At 47.3% G+C, this 22,870-nt stretch overlaps 2 protein-coding genes across 2 annotated transcripts in view; one reads left to right on the top strand and one right to left on the bottom strand.

Annotated features, from left to right (window-relative positions):
- The window catches only part of TDRD9 (tudor domain containing 9), a 107,947-nt gene that overhangs the window by 3,099 nt on the left and 81,978 nt on the right, over positions 1 to 22,870 (top strand). The window lies entirely within an intron of this gene.
- On the bottom strand, positions 620 to 2,197 carry RD3L (RD3 like; the record flags this gene model as incomplete). Its single annotated transcript, XM_081938017.1, has 2 exons — positions 620 to 917; positions 1,899 to 2,197. 2 exons carry the CDS (start codon positions 2,195 to 2,197, stop codon positions 620 to 622), a joined length of 597 nt encoding a protein of 198 aa, XP_081794143.1.

Below are 22,870 nucleotides of genomic sequence, written 5' to 3'. Positions count from 1 at the left end.
AAAATGGATTATTATTTTCCTCCCTTTAAGTTTTCAGATTTGTTTTGAAAAGATTGCATTGTGGAAGCAAATTGCAGGATAGAAAACTGTCAATGTCTTTCACCAGGGACAATGGGCAAAATAAATGGTATTAAAGACAGCCAATATAGCCAGTTAAAATGGTGGACTCAGAGTAATAATATCCAGCTTCTAGTCCTTCCTTAGTCCCAGAAGTCAGATGGGTGACCTTGAGTAGTCATTCCCTCTCAGCCCACATCAACATCAGGCTGCAAGACAAGACAGCTGATACACAAAAACCCTCATGGCATCATGCATTGTTAAGCTTTGCTCTAATAATTAGGTGCATTACTGAAAAAGGGGACCCTGCAATGATGCAGGATTAATGCTATAAGAAAAATGATAAAACCTCCATAAAAAAGTATGCTATAAGAAGGATCTTAATGTGACACTATTAATTAGTATAAAGCATCCATCCTATTTATTTAAGGACTATGCCAGCTCTAGTTGTTATTAAGTTTAAATTTGCATTTTATGAGGATGAGAAGATAATTTTGGAGTACTGAATCATTACAGAATGATTATAACCAAGCTGAATGAGTATTAGCTAAAGAGAAAATAATTAACTTGATGGGTAGTAATAGGGAAGATTCCAGATTCTGTGGGAGAATGTTGGAAGCATGCCTTGTGTATTTTTGTCAACATAGCTGGATACAGTGGGGATTTCCTCTTTGTCCGTTTTCCTGGAGTTGGTGTTGGATGCTGCAAATTGGCTGGAACAATTTGTATTCCAAGCATCAGCCAGTTGATCTTGCTGAGCTTTTTTCTCAAGATTAGTAAGGAACTCTTTTAAAACTTGTTTGAATAAATAAACAATTTCCCAGGGTAAAACATCATTTTCTGCAAGAGCCTCTCGAAATCTAGAAAAGAAAAGAGCAGAGAAAAGAAAAGGCAAATAGCCTGAATTCTATTAGCATGTATTCAACTTGTCTGTTAAAAATGCAGGGGGAGAGAAGATATACTATCCTTTTTAGCAATGCTTTTTAAATTTTAAAAAAACAGGGTATAGGAAAGAATGATGTTTGCAATGCAAACAGCTGAAGCGTTTTTCTCCTTGTCCAATTTGTCCAAGCAAGTTGATTCAAACTGACATTTCCCTGGAGCCCTTTTCTGGCATCAGAGACAAATCAGTGAATTGTTCTGGGTTTTGTTTTGTTTTAAATTCCATATGCTATATGTGCAGGTTGATATGTATATATATATTTAATGTTGAAGAATTGTAGAGAAATTTGTTTTGTGATCAAAAGCGTCTTATTCTTATTAAAATTGTATGAAACAAATGTGAATCAGGTTCACTAGATTATTATGAAAATCATACCATGCAAGACTTTAAAACTGGGCACAGGATAAAAATGTAGTCGATGAATCTGAAGGCAAATGTTTAGCAAAAGGAACAAACAAATTAGTGCTTTAAATATTAGAGCTGTGAATATATAGTATGCATTTAAGTAGTGTGTGCTGAATTGTTACATTTAATTATTTTGCCAAGCTGAAAATTAAAGCTGAAGGCATAGCCTTTTTCTATTACATTTTGTGGGCAAATCTTGGAAATTCCTTCATTTCATGCTATTTAATAGTACAAATGAAATCCTAGCAATGTTTTTTGAGATGTCAAAACCAATATAGAGAATCTTATAAATAAGGTTGCGTATATTGCCAGAAAGTAAGTTTCTTTGAACTCATTCCAAAGAATTATTATTTTAGTTTGAAGCGTGCTAGTTTTGAATTAATTTGAAACCATTTTGTGGTAGGAATAACATTTAATATGAAGCTGCAAAGATGGGAACCCTTTTCCTCTTTCCCGAAGCTTATGTGATACTACATAGATAATATAGGTTTACCTGCTGAGTATGATTCCAGTTTGACATGGTTGGATTTGAGAGCAAAGAATTTCTAGCTGTCGTTGTTCAGTAGCTGGGATAGTTATTTGAAGGTTTTGGTAGCTCCTTATTCCATTGTAATCACTTTCAGGTTTTTGAATTTTGTGTCCACTTTCAATCTCCTGTATCAGCCGTTCACGTTCTTTCAAATGCCATTTTAGTTCTCTCAGAAGTGTATTTGTCACAACTTCTGAGCCAGGGTATTGCCCACTTTTGTAAGAATAACTTTTTGGCCATTTCATCCAGCCAAAGAATGGCATTTTGACAACTATTTAAAAAATAGAAACAAAAAGACACATGCACATACCAATGTTAAAAGATGAGTTGGAAATTTGGTACTGGGGGATTTCTCGCTCAAGTTTGATATTTAAATTGTGTAAATATTATCAATTTTTCACATAACCATCAGTTTTAAACTGCAAAGGTATCCACGTTTAAATGGACTCCGTAGAGTTTAATTCTGAATACCCAGGCATAGGATTGTGCTGTCAGTAATAGTGCAATCAAAATGCAATTGTATTCCTCCCAGAAACCAGTATGATACTTAAAATATTCTACTTTAGCTTTATTCTGTTTTGTTCTGTCCTGGGTATATTTAATCTGTATAGCACCTTTTCAAGGAACTGGCTAAATCCATTTCAATTCAATATTTCTCTTTTCAAAAACAAAGACAATTTAAACTATAGTATTCTGTACTATAGAATACTATAGGGTACTATAGCATGTTCTGCAATCTAAATGTAAACAAAACAAAATAATTCAAAATGTAGATAATATCTATAAAATAACATCTGGTATGAGAAAATCTAGATTTTAGAGAAAAGACTAGTTTATATATATTTGCAACTTTTTTTTAAATTACAAAAACTACAAAGAGACTTGTAGCAGACTAACAAATATATGCAATTAAAATGTTACTTTTTATGGAATCCTAAAATGTATGGCTATTTGGAGTATCTCTTAAGAGATTTATATTTTTAGTGCAATTTTTTTTAAAAAAATAGTATTATTCTTATACTTACCGTACTTGTAGAAAAGAATCTATTTCACCAGCAAGACTATAGATGAGTTCTGCTTGATGTGGTGATTGTTTATTCCAGTATGTTCTGTCTGAGGCAAGAATTCCTCATTTTACTCACTTAAGAAACGTGTATTATCCCAGCTTTTAAAATAACTTAATTCCCTCTATCAGCAGAGATCCCAGAACCCTCTGACATGGGTTCCTTTGAAATTCTTTCCACAAAGCCCATTCAGAGTTTCTGCCTCTTCATGCAGACTTTGTCTTGAGCCAGTGAGGACAGTTTCAGAAGCTTTCCATGGATGCTAAATGTATTGTCTGTAGTCATATGAATAATCGTAGTCTGAAACCAAGCCAGATGTGCTCCCAGCTAAAGTAAAACTGTCGGTTGGATGATGTGATGCTTGGATGTGCATAGCTGTAGGTCACAGTTCACTGCTGTATTTTTATGCCCCGTTGTGCTCTAAAAATAACCCAGTTGCTTTTTGTCATTGGACTAAACTTTGGAGCAATTTTGGCTGAATTTGTAGTTTTCTTGGGTGCTGCTCTGGAGAGTCCAAGCATGGGTTAAATACAGCCAATCTGCCCAGGACTGAATTGAAACTTTAAGCCACACCTCTGGTGCTGATTATCTTCAGTTTTTTTTCAATTCAGCTAAGCCCAGTAGATGCGCTTCCAGTTTCTCTTCATTCCTAATTGATTGCTTGGACTCTCTGTTTTTCTATTTACTACAAAAAGATTCTATTCTACTTCCTGATTATTGGAGCAGGCTTGGTGAGTCTCCCTTTAATGTAATTCCCTGGTTCTCACCAATTTCAGCCTCTCCGGTGTCCTGGGTTCGCTCGGGCACCGTGAGGCTGCAGGCAGCTGCGGGGGAAGGCGCATAGGTCGGATGTGATCCTGCTGCGATCGTAGCCCTGCTGAGCCCTCCGTTGCTGCTGACCGTGCTTCTGAGTGAGCCGGCTGTTGGCGCGGTGCATAAGGGCTCTCCAGTGTATGCGGGCGGCTATTTTAGGTGGGTCGCATGTGGTGGTGGCCATTTTGAGAGTGTCGCACATGGCAGTGGCCATTTTGAGAGGGTAAAAGTTCCGGCCGCCATTTTGTTGACCTACTTTTGCCGCGAAAAGCAGCTACAGCTGCCTGATTGCCTGTCTCTTGCAGGTCGCTGCTAGAAGCCTTCCTGTCCGGACTTCCGGCAGGTTTGCCTACTCACAGCTCCACCACTACAGCAGAGGGTGGCAGCGGAGGTTGGTGGCCCACGTGGTCGCGCCCCACATTAATTGACCTGTGTGAGTGTTGGGATCTTGGAGCTTGCACCATTCTCCTTCAGAATCAAAGGACTGCTGAACTTTGGAGCAGCAGGTTGGCCCTTCCACCAGCAGGTCCTGTACCAGACAGGCTGCCAAGGCAGCCATGGAGGCCATCAGAGCAAGCAAGCCTTACTCTAGGCAGGAGACTAAGCAGAGTTTGGGCCTAGACAGAGATGCCATCAGATGCCAGAAGGCTTTAGAGAAGCATTTTTCTCGGGCTCAGCTACAGGCCCAGACAGCCGGGCCTGCTTCCCCTGGGGATCACTCGCCTGGGGTTCAACCTGGTCAGGATCTTCCGATGTTAGAGAGTGAGGATGAAGGCCAGGAATTCTCCTCTGCTGATTCCATTGCAATGGCAGGCTCCCCTGGGCCTTCTATGGCCGCTCGAGCAGACCTATTTGCATGTCCTTCTGATCTGGAAGAGGAGCCGGTCGCAGTGGGGACACTTGCACCCCAACAACCAGCTATTCAGCCTCCACCCGGAGCTTGCCCACAGGAAGATAGGGGACCCGATCTTTCCGTAGAAATGCAGGATGTCATTGCCAGAGTCATTTCCCAAGGGATAGAGGTCAGCATGTTGCAACAGGCCAAGTACCCGCGCAAATCATGCCCACTCCTGACACCAGGACCTTCGCAAGAAGTGGCTCAGGCCCAGCCCCCTCAGTCATTGCATTCTTCCTTGGCCAGTGAGGATTCTGACTGGGAGGAGGACCTTGGTCCGGGGGTAGAACCAGAATTCTCAGAGGATGAGGCCGCTGTTCCTGACAAGCCGGCTTTTTCTGGCTTGTTCAAGTATACTAATTTCAAAACTTTTTGAACAAGGCCAAAGCCTCGACCTGCTTGGGTACTAGCACCCCAGCTCCGACTGCTCCTGCACCGGAGGACCTCAGTGAGGAATTCTTTGAGGAGCCAGAACCTATTGAAGAAATTGTGCCAGTTACAAAGTTATTAATGTGGTGCAAAAGCAATTGTACACGGTTGACCCAAGTCTGGATGACTTACTGAAATTGCCTCCCGTGGACGCGCCTATGCCGGCGCTCACGTCCAACTCAGTGCTCCCCCCTGAACTATTAGAAGGGCTCAAGGTGGAGGACAAAAAGGCCGAGAATGCATGCCACAAGACTCATCAGGTGGTGGCTTGGACCATTAAAACTTACGCTTCTGTGCCCTTCCTGTCCAGGGCGGCGCTACCCTGGCTGAGACAGCTCCTCGCCAAGCTTCCAGCGGGGGATACCAAATTAAGACAGGATGTTAACAAAATTATTGCAGTGACAGTACACTGCTGACACTACCCTGAACGCTGCCAAATTTACTTCTAGATCCCTGGCTTCTAATGTCACCACCAGGCGCCTATTACGGCTCAGACATTGGAACGTGGATATGCAATCCCAGTAGAAGATCGCCTCGGCTCCCTTTAAGGGCAGCAAGCTTTTTGGGGAGGCCCTAGACCCCATCCTGGTTGAAAACAAGGACAAAAAGAAGGTTATGCCTTTGGTCAACAAAAAATCTGACCATAAGGGTTCACAGACTTATAGGAGGCAGCCCTTTCAGAACTCGGAACAGCCGTCTACCTCCAGTTCCTTCCAACGTCCATACTCTCAGGGCATGGATAGGTCCCAGGACCATCAGCCCTTTCGTGACAGGAACCATCAAAGTCCTTCAAAAGTCCCTATCGCAGAGGGTCCAATTCCAGACCCTTCAGACGCTATAAGGGACCACCAGTGGACGGCTCCCATAGGAGGGCGTCTACAGCTGTTCCATGCCCAATGGGAGCAGATCACGTCGGACCAATGGGTCCTTCAGACGATATTCATAGGTCTAACATTAGAGTTCATTTTCCCCCATCCCCGACACTTCGTTCGGTGTCCAACCCCCTCCTGTCCAATCAAGAACGTTTTCATGGAACAGGAGATCCTTCACCTCAGACACATAAACGCCATAGAACCGGTTCCACCAGGTCAGGAAAGGACAGGGTTTTATTCAATACTCTTCCTTGTCCCAAAGAACTCTGGGGGGTGGAGTGGGATCCTCGACCTAAAAAAGCTAAATCATCATATAGCATACTGGAGGTTCAAGATGCAGTCCCTTCAGTCAATTCTGGGTTGCATCAGGCCGGGAGATCTCCTAACATCTCAAGGAGGCCTACCTCCACATCCTCATTTGCAAAGCTCACCGCAGGTTCCTGAGATTCTTTTATGCAGGCCGCCACTACCAGTACAGGGCTCTGCCATTTGGCCTGTCCTTGGCACTTCGAACCTTTACAAAGATCCTAGCTGCGGTGGCGGCTTTCCTGAGATCTCGCCCAGTGCGCCTGCTTTGCTACTTGGATGACGTCCTCATCCAGTTATTGTCACAGCAACAAGCGGTACAAGACCTGCAGCACACACTGCGAACCCTCCAACATCACGGGTTCTCCATGAACAAGGAAAAGAGTCATCTGCACCAGGCTACACCACCTGGGCGCCATCATCGACACCACCAGGTGTCAGGTCTCCCTGTCTCCGGAGTGCTTGGCAAGCATCAGAAGCCAGGTGTTGCAGGTACTACACTCATCACAGGCATTGGTGGTGCAGCTGTCACAACTCCTCGGCAAGATGATTTCTTGCCTGTCAATAGTTCCTTGGGCACGCCTTCATTCTCGACACCTACAATGGCTCCTCCTCCCCTACCAGAGGGCCAACATGAGTAACTCTCAATAGCTGGTTTGAGTCTCACCGAAGGTACGTCAGTCCCTCCACTGGTGGCTGTCCCCCATGCTGGCGAAGGGCACCCTCTTCAAAGAGCCAGACCGTCTCGCCATCACGATGGACGCCAGTCTATTCGGCTGGGGCGCTCATCTCCACAACCAGATTGCGCAGGGCAGATGGTCACCGCCCAAAGCATCCCACAGTATCAACTGGTTGGAATTGAGAGGTGTGCGGCTCGCACTCGTTCACTTTCGAGACCACATCAAGGGATGTCATGTGAGAATCCTAATGGACAATGTGGCCACAAAGGCACACATAAACCGCCAAGGGGGCACGTAAGCGATACGTAAGTACATCAAACGCACGGCTGCCTTCCGTCACCATGAATCACTTTTTGTCGCATTTCAACTGGCCTCCCTGGGCCACAAAGTTTCTTCCCAGATCATCGGCCGCTGGCTACGGGCCTGTATCACCTCGGCCCACGTTCTTCAATCTATTCCGGTGCCACGCCATATCACTTGCACATTCTACAAGAAGCGCCACCACTATGGCGGCCTGGGCTACCCAGGCACCGATAGAGGAGATTTGCAAGGCTGCAACGTAGACTTCCTTGTCTCCCTTTGTTCGAAACTACAGGCTGGACAAATCTGCTTCTGCGCAGGGAGCATTTGGGAGGCGAGTTCTCCAGGGCATTCATACCAGCGGAGAGACCCTGGACGCTTTCGCCTCCCGCCCTAATGACACTTAGCTTGGGTATGTCCCATGCTTGGACTCTCCAGAGCAGCACCCAGAAAAATGACCATTGGCTTACCTGAAGGTTCCTTTTCTGGGTGCTGCGAAGGAGAGTCCAACCCCGCCCTGGCGTCTGCTCCGCCAGTTGTCATGGTTCTGCGGAACTTATGGATACTTGTTATGACTTTCGTTGACTTTGTTCCTGAACTTTTCAGCGTGCATTGTCCATGCCTTTATTGAAGAAAATCTGAAGATTAGTCAGCACCAGAGGCGTGGCTTAAAGTTTCAATTCAGTCCTGGGCAGATTGGCCTTATTTAACCCATGCTTGGACTCTCCTTCGCAGCACCCAGAAAAGGACCCTTCAGGTAAGCCAATGGTAATTTGCTTCTTTGTATTAGTGACAAGAGAAATTATTGCACCAGCCAGTTTATCTATTCATCTTACATCAGTACATGTATATACACTAAAATTAACACAATTTCTGTAAGCTCATCTCAAGCAACTTTATGTCAGTCTAAGACTATCTACTAAACAGCATACAGAGATTCTTAGTGTATATTGTTTATGGCTAAACTAATCCCTCTGCTAAAATGAATAAGTGAAGTTTTTATTTATAGTCCATATCTGTTACCAAGTTTGTGAATTCTTTTTTCTATCCTAACAAATGCATTTAAGGAAGCAACTGGTTCCTCTAGCATAGGGGTGTCAAACTCAAGACCTGTGGGCCGTGGGTGTTTAGATCTGGCCCATGGGGCCAGCCTGGAAACAGCCAAGGACTGGCCTGTGGTGCCTCTGCCAGTGAAAATGGAGCTCAGGGTGGTGGTGGTTCTGTGCGGGCTCCATTATGATGGAGTGTGAGTGAGGGTCTCAGGGAAATCCTGCCTTAGCACTTGGCCACCACAGATGCCCCTGACATGAGTGATGTCGAGCTGACCACAGGTGCTCCAGCCCTCCGAGGTAAAACACAACCCTGATGCAGCCCTCAATGAAATCGAGTTTGCCACCCCTGCTCTTGCACTTCAGAAAAACTATGTGAAAGTTATGCTTTTTTTAAAAAAAATAACATCCTAATGTCAAGGTGTCAGTGAACTTAAAAGTTGCCTTACATCATGTCATCAGATTCTTCATCTAGATCAGTATTTCATATTCTACAGTGGGATTCATACATTTGCACTAAATTATGCTTCATTCAATGAGTCTGCTGGGTTTACATAACATACAGCCATAAAGGAATCATAGTACACTACTTAGAATTCCTCTGTGAGGGAGATGAGCCGTTCCAAAATATAGGTAGATAGGTAGAAAGAAAGAATATGAGGATTTGGGTATTGCCTATTTCTGTCTTTTCTGTTATTGTATCTGCTAATTCATTCTTTGCATCAAAATCTGGAACATGGAGATCCTGTTAATGCAAACATTTGTTTCTCCTAGGCGCTGCTTGGAGTGTCCAAGCATGGGTTAATTTCAGCTTGCTGCCCAAGGACTGAGTTTAAATCTTTAGTGTAGCCACACCTCCTGCTCCCTTTGGAGGTCAGTTTGAAAAACTCAGGCTCCCTAAAAGGATGTGTTTGAGATTTCCAGTCCTTGAATAGCAAGCTGGATTTCTCCTAATAGCATTAGTGTAGCCTTTTTATTGTTTTCTTCCACTGTGGTAGTTTTAGATAAACCTAAGTTTTTTTGTTTTACCAATGAACAGAGTTCCCTTCGTCTAATTGCTTCTTCACGTGCAGACCAGGCTGCTGGGAGCATTAAAGCCTTCCTCGTTTCCACAAGGCTTTGGCAGCACTGGGAGGCTCGTTAGCGGCCGCTGGGGAGCCCTAGGGTCAGGTAGGGAAGTCAGGTACCCCTGCAATCCGTCGGAAGACTCCTCTTAGCTCCGGAGGCTCTACTGGGCACTCCGGATCTCAGACGGCAGCCCGGTGTAGCTCTAAAATGAGCAGTGGCCATTTTGAGAGGGGAAAAAAACGTGCCCTTTAAATTCAAGCCGCTTTTTCCTGTTCTCTCTGCTGCAGCCTGGTCCCTTAGCAGATCGCCGCCGGGAGGGTGCTGGGTCGCCAGGCAGGCCTCTCCCTCCCCGAAGATCTTGATTGGCGGCCACAAGGAGTTTGGCTTTCTGAGCCATTCCTTGTCCCTATTAACAGTGCGGATCTGCAGCGCCCTGCGGACTTTTATTGGCGCCATTTTGTTGCTGCATTCCCTGCCGAGCCGTTGCCTCAGAGACTCATCTCCCATTGGGACTCTTCTTACTCCAAGCAAGCTTCTGAATACCGAGGTTTGAGGGCTGAGAGTTCACCATGGCCAGCAAGCGTGTAGAGAAGACCGCAAATCAGGCAGGGCCTACTAGCAGCAAGTGCAGCAGGCCTAATCCTGTGGCAAGGGTGCCAGCGCAGCATGCCCCACTAAAGGGAAGTAGCCTAGAACAAAGAGGGGGTTCAAGGCAGACTAGAGGCTGGCTGAGAGATGCCAGAGAGCCCTAGAAAAGCAATTTCAAAAGGCTCAGCGCAATCAAGGGCTACAACAGGAGCTCCCTCCTTCTGCTGAGATTCCCCCCCATTCTATATCCTCATCCAGATGAGCCCCCATCTATGGTAGATCAGGGTGAATTTTGGTTCTCCCCTAGCCCCTCTAGAGCTTCTTCCAGATCTTTAGTCTCGTCCCTAGAGGAGGAGTACTTGAAGTCAGTTCCCTATTGGAGGAGGAAATCCCTCTTTCTGGGCCTGTCGTCAGGGCTTTTCCCCAGGACCAGGATCACACCCCCGAGCTGACCACAGCCATGAAGGAGGTGGTTGCAAGAGCCATATCTCAAGGCATTGCTGATGGTATCCAGCAATTGGGTCTTTCCCTACCCCTCCTAAGCTGAACCAAACCCAAGACAAGGATTCCTGATCCCCTGCAGCAAGCTGGCAGGGTCTCCCCTCTGGCCTCAGCCGTCAGTGAAGCATCTGACATAGAGGAGGGTGGTCAAGATGCCCCAGATTTGTTGGAGGACGAGAATCCGACCCCAGATGTCCCCGCATTTTCAGGTTTATTCAAGCCCTCCATGTTCCGGGCTATTCTTACCAAGGCTAGGGCCTCTTCTGTCCAAATGGGGCTTCCCGCCCAATCAGATAAGAATTCGACTGATCAGGGCAATAAGCCAACAGAGGGAACTCAGGATCCAGGTGCAGGACTGTTCAAGGAGACCACTGCCCCCCAGGAGCTGGTTCCAGCTCCCCAGTTTTTCCTGGACATTATTTAGCGCCAATGGGCGCAGCCGGGTTCCATGGCAAATCCAAGTGGGGTGGATAAGAAGCTGTATTCTATGGAAGCCGCCATGGAGGATATCCTAAAGCTTCCTCAGGTGGATGACCCCATAGTGTCCCTAATCTCAAATTCGTCTCTCCCAGCCGACCTGCTGGAAGGACTTAAGGCTGAGGACAAAAGAGCGGAGAAAACCTGTCACAAGACTCACATGGCCACTGTGTGGGCCATAAAGGCTTCCTCTTCCTACTTTGGTAGGGTGGCCCTATTTTGGCTGCGCAAATTGCTGTCCACTCTCCCGGCTAGCAACGTTAGGACGCGCCAGGATGTCAACAAAATAATCGTGGCAGTGAGTATTCGGCCGATGCTTCGCTTAACGCCACCAAATTCTCAGCCAGAGTCCTTGCCTCCAATGTGACCTCGCGTCACCTGCTGTGGCTTCGTCACTCGCGGGGGGGGGGGGAACGGGGACATGAAGGCAAAGTGGAAGCTTGCTTCCCTTCAAGGAGAGCAAGCTCTTTGGGGAGGCCCTGGACTCCTTTTTAATTGAGTCCAAGGATAAGCGCAAGGTCTTGCCGGGTATTACAAAGAAGCTGGAATGGAAAGGGCAACAGGCCTCACTATCAGAGATCTGTAGGGCAGTCACGGGGTCTTCCCCCTCACCATTTGTGAGGAATTACAAGTTGGACTCTTTGCTTCTGCGGAAGCCTCATTCGGACGTAAGGTGTTGCAGGGTGTTGACAAGGCGGGGGAGAGGTCTCACCAGGCATTAGTTTGAGCATAGACTCAAATGTGTAACCCTCCCTAGGGACGTGTAGGCTTTGGTAGGTCCCATCCTGGATACTCCTCCCCTCACTATGGAGAAAGGGCGTTGGTACTTACCTGATACGCCTCTTCTCATAGTGGGGGAGGAGTATCCAGCCCCTCCCTGATATGGCTATGTTGCGAAATTGTTGTTGAACTGTTCTGTTGAAGTTATAAATAAAGGTTTGAAACTAAAATAAAGTCTAGAGTGGATGTCACAGCGAGTCGGATAGAGTTCTTCGCCGATAACTGTGTGGAGCCTGGTGACCAAGGCGTGGCTAAAAGAGCTTATCTGACAGTCCAGTCAAGAGAGGGCAAGGTCAACCCATCCTGGATACTCCTCCCCCACTTTGAGAAGAGGCGTATCAGGTAAGTACCAACACCCTTTTTCTTAGCACACAAAAAAAATCTGCCAATTTGCTATTCCCTTTATTGGATTTCTTGCTATAAATATGAAGAACAAATATGGAATACATCTTAATTCCTTCTTTCAGCCAGTATAGTTTTCCAGTAGAGTGGAGGGAGGGGTCACAGCAGGGTTAACACAGCCTGATTGGTCCATTTGACTGAGAGAAAACTTCTTAACCTTCGCCTTCTCCCGTTGGTTCCCAGTTTCCTCTCAGTCAAGGTCCAAGACACAGGTTTGGTTCCTAGTAGTAGAGTTTTAGTGGGTTTTATTAGTCAGTGTTAGTGTTGTTGGCACCTTGAATTTGGAGTTTTTTATTTAAAAAAAATTTTTTTTTTTTCTAATGGTCCGCCTTGCAGGGCTGTTGTTCGACTGCCCTCAGGAGGCTGAGATAGTCAGTGGGGGGGGGGCGCTTCCTCCCCCTCTCTTAAGGGATCGCTCCGGACTGGTGCCTGGGGTCTCGGGTGTGCCGGGCGATCCTACGTGCTTTAATTTGTCTTCTTAAAACTTTCCGGTGAGGCTCGCAGCGCGCTGGGGCTTTTCGGCGCGAAAGCGGCTTTTCGGCTTCTAATTTGAACCGCTAGCTTCCCGGGCCGGTTACAGCCCACGGCAGCAGCGCGGAATCGTTTTTCTTGGTTTGGAAGGCTCCTAGGGGCTTAGGAGCTCAGCGGTGATTTAGAGAGTGTTTTGGGAAAGCGAGCTTGCAGTTGCAGGCATTGGCAATAAGGGCGAGGTGAGCGGCCATTTTTAGGCGCGCTTTTGAAAGCACCGCCCAAAAGAAGCCGGCGGCCATTTTGAGTCACGTGTTTGGGGCTTGCAACACGGAGAGGCTGTAAAAAACGTGGCTGTGCTGTTTGCAACTTTACCGGAGGCCCGGAGCAGGCGATTCTCACCAGCTGAAGGGCAATTCCTACCAAAAACCTCGTTCTGGAGCACGTGAGTGGGGATGGCAGATAGAACTGAGTCCCAGCAGGCCGCGCCAGCTCAGGCAGGCGAAGATCAGGTTGAGCCCACTCCCCCAGTTAGGCCTCGGGTTTCTAGGCCTTCAGCTGAGGACAGGCCTTCGAGAGCTCTGCAAAGGGATGAGCTCAGGCGATCCAGGGCCATCGAGAAGGTCATTGAAAGGGCTGAGAAGAGACAGGCCAGGGATCCTAGGCCCAGATCCAGATCCCCACACGTGGCAGCTTCATGCCCTCCCCCACCGGTGGCTAGGGGGTTCAGCCCTTCCTCTTCCTCTTCCTCTGCTTCCCCATGCAGATCTGTTAGGAGTCAGGAGCGGGGGGCGCCTCGCTCTCCTTCTGCTTTCCCGGGGATTAGGGAAGAAGATAGGGGGGATCCATTGGAAGGTACCTCTGCAGGTCCAGTTAGGGGTAGGAGATCCAGCAGGGCCTATGTGGCACCAGACTATGATTCAGAAGAAGATGAGGAGGATCTCGAAAACCTCCCTGAGAATCTCAAAAGGCTTATTTCTGCAGCCATTTCTAGGGGCATTTCCCAAAGGGACAGACCTTACCACCACAGTCGAGTTACTCCCTTTAGTAGGTCCAGATCTAGGGCTTCTTCGCCTTCCCTCATGAGTGAGGTCTCCTCTAGGGGGGAGGCACGGAGGGACGATTGGGGGTTCTCTGAGGAGGAGGATGCGGCTCCTGAGCCGCCTCGCTCTTCCAATCTTTTCCTCCAGGCCATGTTCAAACCATTGCTTAAGAAGGCTAGGAGGACCACAAAGGTGGGCACGGGGGACCCCACGGTCCCACCGCCCACGGATCCGGACATGGTCATGTTCTCAGCGACGGCCACCAATAAGGAGGAGATTCCTGCCCCTCCTCTTTTCTTAGAGGTAGCTACTAGCCAATGGGCCCGTCCTTCTAACTTTTCCCCACCTGGCAGCAACGACCGTCGCGCCTACAACATGGAAAAGTCTTTTGTGCAGGCTATTCAGCTTCCAGTTATAGATCAGCCCATAGCAGCTTTAGTCTCCTCCTCTCCAGTAGTTTCGGGGGACGCGGCTGACAAACTTAAGGCAGAGGACAAGAGGGCGGAGCTCACTTTACGTAAAAATTTTAAAGCCTCAGCATGGGCGGTGCGGGCAGCGGCTGCTGCCTCGTACTTTAACCGTACTACGGTCATGTGGCTCCGCCGGCTCCAGGAGCGCATTCCGATCCAGGAGGAGCGCGCACACCAGGATTTGGCTAAAATAATGGCAGCGTGTCAGTATTCGGCTGATGCGACCCTAGACGCAGTTAGATTTGGTTCAAGTGCTTTGGCCACCTCTGTGGCCTCTCGTAGACTTTTGTGGCTCAGGAACTGGCAGATGGATTATAAAGCCAAGTGGGACCTAGTAGCTGCCCCTTTTGAGGGTCCAAATTTGTTCGGGGCTTCCTTAGACCCGATTTTGGTGGAAAACAAAGATAAAAAGAAAGTTATGCCCACATCCACCAAGAAGGCGGAGTCCCGTAGTCATCCCTATCGCAGGCCCCAGTTCAAGTCTTATGACAGGGATCAGGACCAGCGATACCAACCATACAGGCAGGACAGGTCATTTCATAGACAGAGTTTTCAGGACCGTTCTAGATATCAGCCGCAGTCCAAGCGGCCCTTTCGTGGGGGGGGCGGCCGCCCCTTCCGCAGAGGGAAATGACTCGAACCCGAGTCATCCCATCGGAGGCCGCCTGGCACTGTATGCGGACGAGTGGGATCGGATCACGTCAGACGGTTGGGTCAGGGCGACCGTTCGCCACGGCCTAAGGTTAGAATTCCTCTCCAAACCCCCAAGTTTTTTCAAAGTTTTTCCCCCGGCTCGGGACCCGAAGCGGCGTCATCTCATGGACCTCGCGGTCGCCCATCTTCTAGAAATCAGGGCAGTGGAGGTCGTTCCGGAGCCGGAGAGGGGTCTGGGCTACTACTCCCATCTGTTCGTAGTTCCAAAATCCTCGGGGGGTTGGAGGGCAATCCTCAACCTGAAACGCCTAAACCGCTACCTAGTATACAGGCGGTTCAAGATGGCGTCCCTGAAATCCATTCTGCAGGGCATTCGGAAGGGGGATTACATGGCCTCAGTAGATTTGACGGAGGCCTACCTCCACGTCCCCATCCTTCAGTCTCACCGGTGTTATCTCAGGTTCTCTCACCGGGGCAGGCATTACCAGTACCGGGCTCTCCCGTTTGGTCTGGCCTCAGCTCCGCGGACGTTCACCAAGGTCCTGGCAGCACTGGCGGCTTACCTGCGTTCCATTCCGGTGAGACTTCAGTGCTACTTGGACGACGTCCTCGTTCAGGCAGGGTCCCTCCCCAGGGCCAAGTCGGATCTTCGGCTGACGATCCGTTGGCTTCAGGCGTTGGGGTTTTCAGTGAACTTTCCCAAGAGCCACCTGTCCCCATCCAGGCAGATTCTACACCTAGGGACAGTGATAGACTCCGAGTCAGGGAGGGTCCGTCTGTCTCCAGAGCGCTTGTCCAGCCTTCGCCAGCTGGTCTCCTCTGTACAAAAAAGTCGGTCTGTTTCCATCCTGACCTTGTCTCAACTTCTGGGGAAGATGGTCTCTTGCATAGGGATAGTGCCCTGGGCCCGGCTCCACCTGCGACCTCTCCAGTGGGCCTTGATCCCGGTCCAGAGAAGGATGATGAGCAACTCCTTGCGTCCAGTTCCTCTACCGGTGGAGGTGAGACTCTCGTTTCGGTGGTGGTTGTCCCCAGCACTGCAACAGGGGGCTTGTTTTTGGGAGCCCGAGAGAGTCACAGTGACGACGGATGCCAGCCTCTTCGGCTGGGGGGCCGTGATGGACTCCGACATGACCCAGGGACGTTGGTCTGCCTCGGATCTCCGCCACAACATCAATTGGCTGGAGCTAAAAGCCGCGCGGCTTGCCCTAAGGACTTTTCGTCATCACCTGCGGGGGCGCCATGTCCTCCTGCTTACGGACAATGTGGCGACGAAGGCCCATGTCAATCGCCAGGGGGGCACCCACTCACGTTCTCTCTGGCGAGAGGCGCAGTCGTTGGGCTTGTGGGCGGAGAGACACTTGGCCTCCATAGTGGCGGAGCACATCTCAGGAGTGTCCAATCTTCAGGCGGATTGGCTGAGTCGCACAACCCTAGACGATGGCGAGTGGCAACTGGGCCCGGAGTTGTTTCGGAAGATATGCAGCAGGTTCGGCACACCTCGGGTGGATCTGTTCGCCTCCCCCGACAACGCTCAGCTGCCCCGGTTCTTTACCCGGTTCCAGTCTCCGTCGGCGGAAGGAGCGGATGCTCTCAGGAGCCGATGGCCCCCGGGTCTCCTTTATGCCTTTCCTCCCCTTCCCCTCGTTCCCCGTACGATAGGGAAGATAGTCACAGAGAGGGCTCTCGTTATTCTGTTAGCACCATACTGGCCGAGGAGACCCTGGTTCGCGGACCTGGTCCAGCTGTCGGTAGCAGACCCCTGGAGGATTCCCCCGGGGGAGGTCGTTCTGAGTCAGGGGGCTTTACATCACCCAGGGCCTCAGTGGCTCCATCTGACCGCCTGGCTCTTGAACGGAGGATCCTGAGGGGGCAGAGACTTTCGTCAGGAGTCATAGCCACCTTAGAGGCGTCTAGGAGGCCGTCCACGGTTAGAATTTACAATGCCACATGGAAAGCGTTTGCGAAGTGGTGCATTCCTTTGGGGTTGGATCCTTCTAGGGCTACCGTCCCAAACGTGTTGGAGTTCCTCCAGAAGGGGTTGGAGGATGGCTTGTCGCATAATACGCTCCGGCGTCAAGTGGCGGCTTTGGCCACCATTCTGGGGGGGGAGGGTTCCCCCGTCCTTTCCCGGTCTCCACTGATTAAGCGTTTTCTGAAGGGGGCGGCTAACATCCGTCCGCCTCCGGTTCATAGGTTTCCAACCTGGGATCTGACCCTGGTTCTCCAGGCTCTGACGAGCTCCCCGTTCGAACCACTTAGGACGGTACACATGCGTCTGCTTACCCTTAAGGTGGTGTTTTTAGTGGCCATTACATCGGCCAGGCGCATTTCAGAGTTGGGGGCCCTTTCTTCACGCAGTGACCTGTGTGTAATACACCAGGACAGGGTGGTCCTTCGCTTGGATCCTTCGTTCATTCCGAAGGTGAATTCACAGTTTCACAGGGCCCAGGAGGTCGTGCTCCCGAATTTTTGTCCCAATCCCTCGAGAGAGCGGGAGTTGGTGTGGCATAAGCTGGACGTTCGCCGGGCTGTTCGCATTTACCTAAAGCGAACTGAGGGCATTAGGAGGACGGAAGCGTTATTTGTTTCCTTTCGTCCAGGCTCGTTAGGATGTAAGGTGTCTTCTTCCACCATCGGACGATGGATTAGGTTGGCCATAGTTGAGGCTTACGGGGCTTCTGGGAAGACTCCCCCATCGGGGATCACTGCGCACTCCACCCGCAGTGCGGCTACTTCGGCGGCTTGGGCCACCAGGGCACCTTTCGAGGATATTTGTAGGGCGGCGGCCTGGGCTTCCCCCACACCTTTTATTAGACACTATCGTTTGGATACTTATGCCTCGGCTGAGGCATCCTTTGGCCGGAGGGTCCTTCAGAGGGTGGTGGCCGATTCTTCACCTGGGACCCAGTCGGCCCGCCCGGGGACGTAGCGTGGGTATGTCCCTGCTGTGACCCCTCCCTCCACTCTACTGGAAAAAGAACGTTGGTCTTACCTGAACGTTTTTTTCTGGAGTAGTGGAGGGAGGGGTCACATTTCCCGCCCTAGTTAGTTAGTTAGACAGGGTCCGGGAGGTGTAGAATCGGGAGGCCCCGGGGGGGCTTGTTCTTGTTTGTGTTTGACTTGCAGTTGTTGGCCGTGACATCGCGGAAACTGGGAACCAACGGGAGAAGGCGAAGGTTAAGAAGTTTTCTCTCAGTCAAATGGACCAATCAGGCTGTGTTAACCCTGCTGTGACCCCTCCCTCCACTACTCCAGAAAAAAACGTTCAGGTAAGACCAACGTTCTTTTTCTGTGGCAGTAGTATTATTTTTTTAAGAATTGGTCTCACCTGGTTAAATCCCCTTTTCAAAAGTGTTGAATTGAACTGTTGTTGAAAAGTAGTCCTGCAAATCTGGTCTAGATGTCATGCTGTATAAAGGGTGACATCTGTGTCTGTTATTAAAGCTGATATTGCTTGTATGTTGGAAAAATTCAAATGCCAGTACTTATCACCCTCAGTTGGAAGGTTTTCACATTGCATTGTGTGTGGTGCTATAAAAAGTGGAGAAAGGAGTTGGATGTAAAACGACAGAATGCCTTTGCAAATATTCAGACAGAATTAAAATGTTCTTTGCCATCTCTTTGCTGGCATAGTTGCCAGGTCAACAACAACTCTTGTTATTGTGAAAGCTAAATAATGGTGATAAGTTATGTTAGAAAAAAGGACATACTTTGGATAAAATGAGCCATTCTACAGAATAATCAAGGAATTAAAATTCTGCAGGATTAAGGATTCGGTAAACAATCTGTTGGAGAGTCTAGATTACTTAAACAGCATGGCTAAAAAATGATATATATTTTAAAGTTCAGTATTCAATCCTTAGAGAACCATGGCGTTTTGTGTCTGGAAATCAAGTAAGAGATTACTTCATAAAATTTCATGTGTTTTCCTAAGTAAACCTTTTCATGGGAAACTTTAAAAAAAACCCTTCCTCAAATCTATAGGCAGAACAGTTTAAATAGGCTATTACTAAACATATGAGAATAAAATATATACAAATGCCATTTATGTATTTTTTAAAAATACCAGAGAAGCATCTACTTTTTTACCGCTGCATTAAATGGATTACCAATATTGTTGCTTATTTTGAATGACAATATAGTCTCCTCGTACCTAATTTACCTTGAAAGTATAAATATATAGGTAGTCCTCAAATTACATCTATTTGTTTGGTGACTATTCAAAGTTAATAATACTGAATGATGGGGATTTATGACTGGTTCTTATAGATTCAGCTGTTACAGCATCCCTGAAGTCAAGTGAGCACAGTCCAGGTGCTTGGTATCCAGCTTGTGATTATGATGTCGAGCAGGTACATGATTGTGAATTCTAATGTTCCCTGCCAGTTCCCCACAAATAAAGTCATTGGGGAAGCTGGCAGGAAATTGGAAGTTACAGTCATGCAAGATCGCCCCTTAATGATCGTATGTTCCTCTGTAACATTAGCAACTGGGACTACTATTGCTAAGCAATGCAGTCACAAGACATCACATTTTACAACCACATTGCTTAGCAATGGCAATTCCATTCCCAATTGCTGTCATACGTCAAAGACTCTAAGGGAAGTAATGGCAGAATCTGGAGGTGGAGTTAAAAGAGGATTCAGCTTAGAATCTCCACGTAGCCACAAGCAAGTTAAGTCCACCACCCCCTTGAATTCTATTGTTAACCATTATCTAACTCCTAGCAGATGCTAACTATTTTTTGAGAACATTCCTGTGCATAGATGTGAGTAACAATAAATCAATTTAATTAGATCTCTAGGTGTGGATCTGCTTTTCATGTCAGAGAAGGACTAGTTGTAGGTTTTTCTCCATTTTATGTGATAAGTCACATTAAAAAAAATATCAGCAAATATCACAGTACTGTATTTCAGAATAGGGAAATGATCAGTTGGTGTTTTAAAATACCATATGGAGAACAAAATGCCTGGTATGGTAAAAAAAAAAAATTAACCATAAAATACACTGAACCAAAGAAATGGGCACCAGGTATTATCCCTGTCTGTAAGTACTGTAACTCTCATGATACAGAAGTCATAAGTCATCACAGTGGTTAGACAGGTCCAACTCGATATTAAGACTTTTTTTGCAGTGGTCATTCAGTGAATGCAGTAGTCACAGCGATTGCCACTATTGTTAAGTGAATGCCATGATTTTAAAGTGAATCAATTGTTCTTCAAACAGAAGCTATAAATCCAAAGACCCCCAAATTGCATGCCAGTTCTGTTTGGAACAAAAAATGAGACCTTTCCAGAAGCAGGAGGATAAGTGAGTGGGATGAGTTAAAATGAGCCATTCAGTGAAGTTGAATTGAAACTTCTTGTTCCCCATCAAAACCTCAACAGCTTCCAGATATCAAAATAGAGCCATATCCTTACAGCAGGCAGTATGATTGAACAATGCTAAGTTTTTCAATGGTTTATTGTATTTCCAAATACCATATTTTTTGGAGTATATGATGCACCTCACCCCCCTAAAAGAGTGTGGAAATGTTGGTGCGTCTTATACACCAAATACAGCCATTTTGGGGGCTCCCAAAGCCCCGCCCCCACATTCAATTTTTGAGAAAAACAGGCTGTTTTTTCGCAAAAATGGAAGTGTTTTTGCCTTCCGCCAGCCCCCAGAAACACTCTGCAGGCTTTAGCAGGGATGGGGGAAGGCAAAAACGCCTCCGTTTTTGTGAAAAAATGGCCAGTTTTCCACCTGTTTTTTGGAAAAACGGGGGCATTTTTGCCTTCCCTCAGCTGCTGAAGCCTGCAGAGTGCTCCTGGGGGCTGGGGAGGATAAAAGTTTTTTTTTCTTACTTACCTCTTTGAAATCTTGGTGCATCTTATACATCGGTGCGTCTTATAGTCCGAAAAATATGGTAGATATGCAAGAGAAGGATAATGCCTAAAATAGCCTTTGTCTTGGTGTTCTCCATATCTGCTGGCTAAGAAATCTGGGAGTTGCATACACCGGTTTGGAGAAGAATGGCATTTTCACTTCAACCACCACTGGATTGGGTGGTTGTTAAGGTGTGGAATAACACATTAATGACACAGCTTTTCCTTTGTATCTGTTATGATATTTGGTATTTCATGTGTGGCATAAATTGATATTCATAGGTATATGAGATTTCAGCTGGCATATAACTTGAGGCTCATTTTTTATTTTGTTTTATCCAGAGCAGTGTGTAAATTTTAATTATCTAAATTTGTATTTATATTGATTTGGTAGTTGGCTGCTTAGTTTTAATCTTTTTGTTTTTACTGTACTATATGGATAAAAGTACCCAGTTATCATTCTTTATGACTTTTTCATTCAATTGAAAAAAAAACTGGGTGGGAGAATTGTTGTGAAAAAGGAGGAGAATGTATGTTTTTTTCTATGACAAATCCCAGATTTAACCGGCATCACGAGTTAAAAGGATGAGCCAATTTGGAAAAGACACTTGTGTACAAATGTGTAACACATTTGTATTCTAAGGAAACCCCTCTGGCATATATTGTTTTGAACAATACTACTGTGTGGAACTTAACATCTTTAGACAAGACAGTAAGGTGTTTTTAATGATAGACTACAATTAAGGGGTAAGGTAACAGTGAGGACTAAAATTTTATATGCCCTTGGCAAGATGTATTTAATGTTTAACATGAGAAAGGAACTTGTTTGTAATGTATGTCTCAGAAGTAGGTCTTTAAGAGTTTCATGTCACGTTGATCAAATATCAGAAATGAATCCTATTATTAAACTGACCAAGAGGCTGGTCAGTTTAAAATATTGTCATGCATTGTGCTGTATGGTGCTTGTTAGTTATAATTTCCTTTAGAATAATACATATGTATGTTAAAAGTATAGCATTTACATTGGAGCACATCAGTGGTGGGTTCCTGCCGGATCGCACCGAATCGCGCGCTCCCTTTCGGCGCTAAACCCGGAAGTACGGTGTTGCCCCGCCCCTCGCGACGGGACGACGCTTGCCTGCGCTCCACCAGCTCGGCTGGGAACGGAGACGTTTCCTCAGCGGAGCGGAGCGCCTGAAAGGGACGCAGGCTCAGCCTGCCAGGCTGCCACCACTCCACTGAAGACATTGCTGAGCAGAGAAACGTCTCCGTTCCCAGCCGAGCTGGTGGAGCGCAGGCAAGCGTCGTCGCGTCGCCAGGGGCGGAGCAAGACCGTACTTCCGGGTTTAGCGCCGAAAGGGAGCGCGCGATCCGGTGCGATCCGGCAGGAACCCACCACTGGAGCACATGCTTCATGGGTTAGCCAGGTATTGATGGATTATGTATCATCGACATGTGATGCCATTCTGTATAGAGAGAGGCAGTTTGGTATAGTGTTTAAGTCACCAGGCTAGAAATTGGGAGGCTATGAGTTCTAGTCCTACCAAAGACAGCTGTGTCACTTCTGAAAAAAACTTTGGCAATAAAGTTCTGGAAGTCACAGGACATTGATTCAAAAGCACAAAAGAAAATCTGAATAAAGCTATCAATATATATTAAATGGATCAGTTTAATTCTGCTCAGAGTTATTCATGCCTTGTTCCTCTCCTGAATGCCTTATACTGCATATGGGGCTGCCCTTGAAGAGTATCCAGAAACTTCAGCTGGTGCAAAATGCAACAGATGAGACAGTAATGGGTATTCTTAGAAGAACGCACATTGCACATCTGCTCATGAGAAGCCTTGGTAGCTGATTGCAATGTGCAATTTAAGTGCTGAGGTTGACCTTTAAAGCTGTACATGGCATAGAGCCATGTTATCTGAGGAGCCACCTCTCCCCAGTCACTTCTACCGTAATTGCTTTTATCAGGTCCAACAGGAGGGAATGTGGGTTCTTTGGAGTTCCATCTGATTGGACTCAGGAGAGGAACTTTGCTGGTACGGTGCCTCCCTCTAGAACACCATCTCCCTGAGGTGAGGTTAGTTCCAATCCTTAGGGATTTGGGGAAAGCCCTCAAAACATGTTATTTTTAATCAGGCCTGGAGATCCCTTGAGAGCAGAGGACCCATGGCACTGGTTGCACTATGTATTACATCTAAGTGAACTC

Source organism: Natrix helvetica, assembly GCF_964273705.1.
Source record: "Natrix helvetica genome assembly, chromosome: 1".
In the NCBI taxonomy this organism is placed as follows: domain Eukaryota; kingdom Metazoa; phylum Chordata; class Lepidosauria; order Squamata; family Natricidae; genus Natrix; species Natrix helvetica.
Note: the sequence above shows the minus strand (reverse complement) of the source record. Positions and strands in the feature narration are given on the sequence as shown.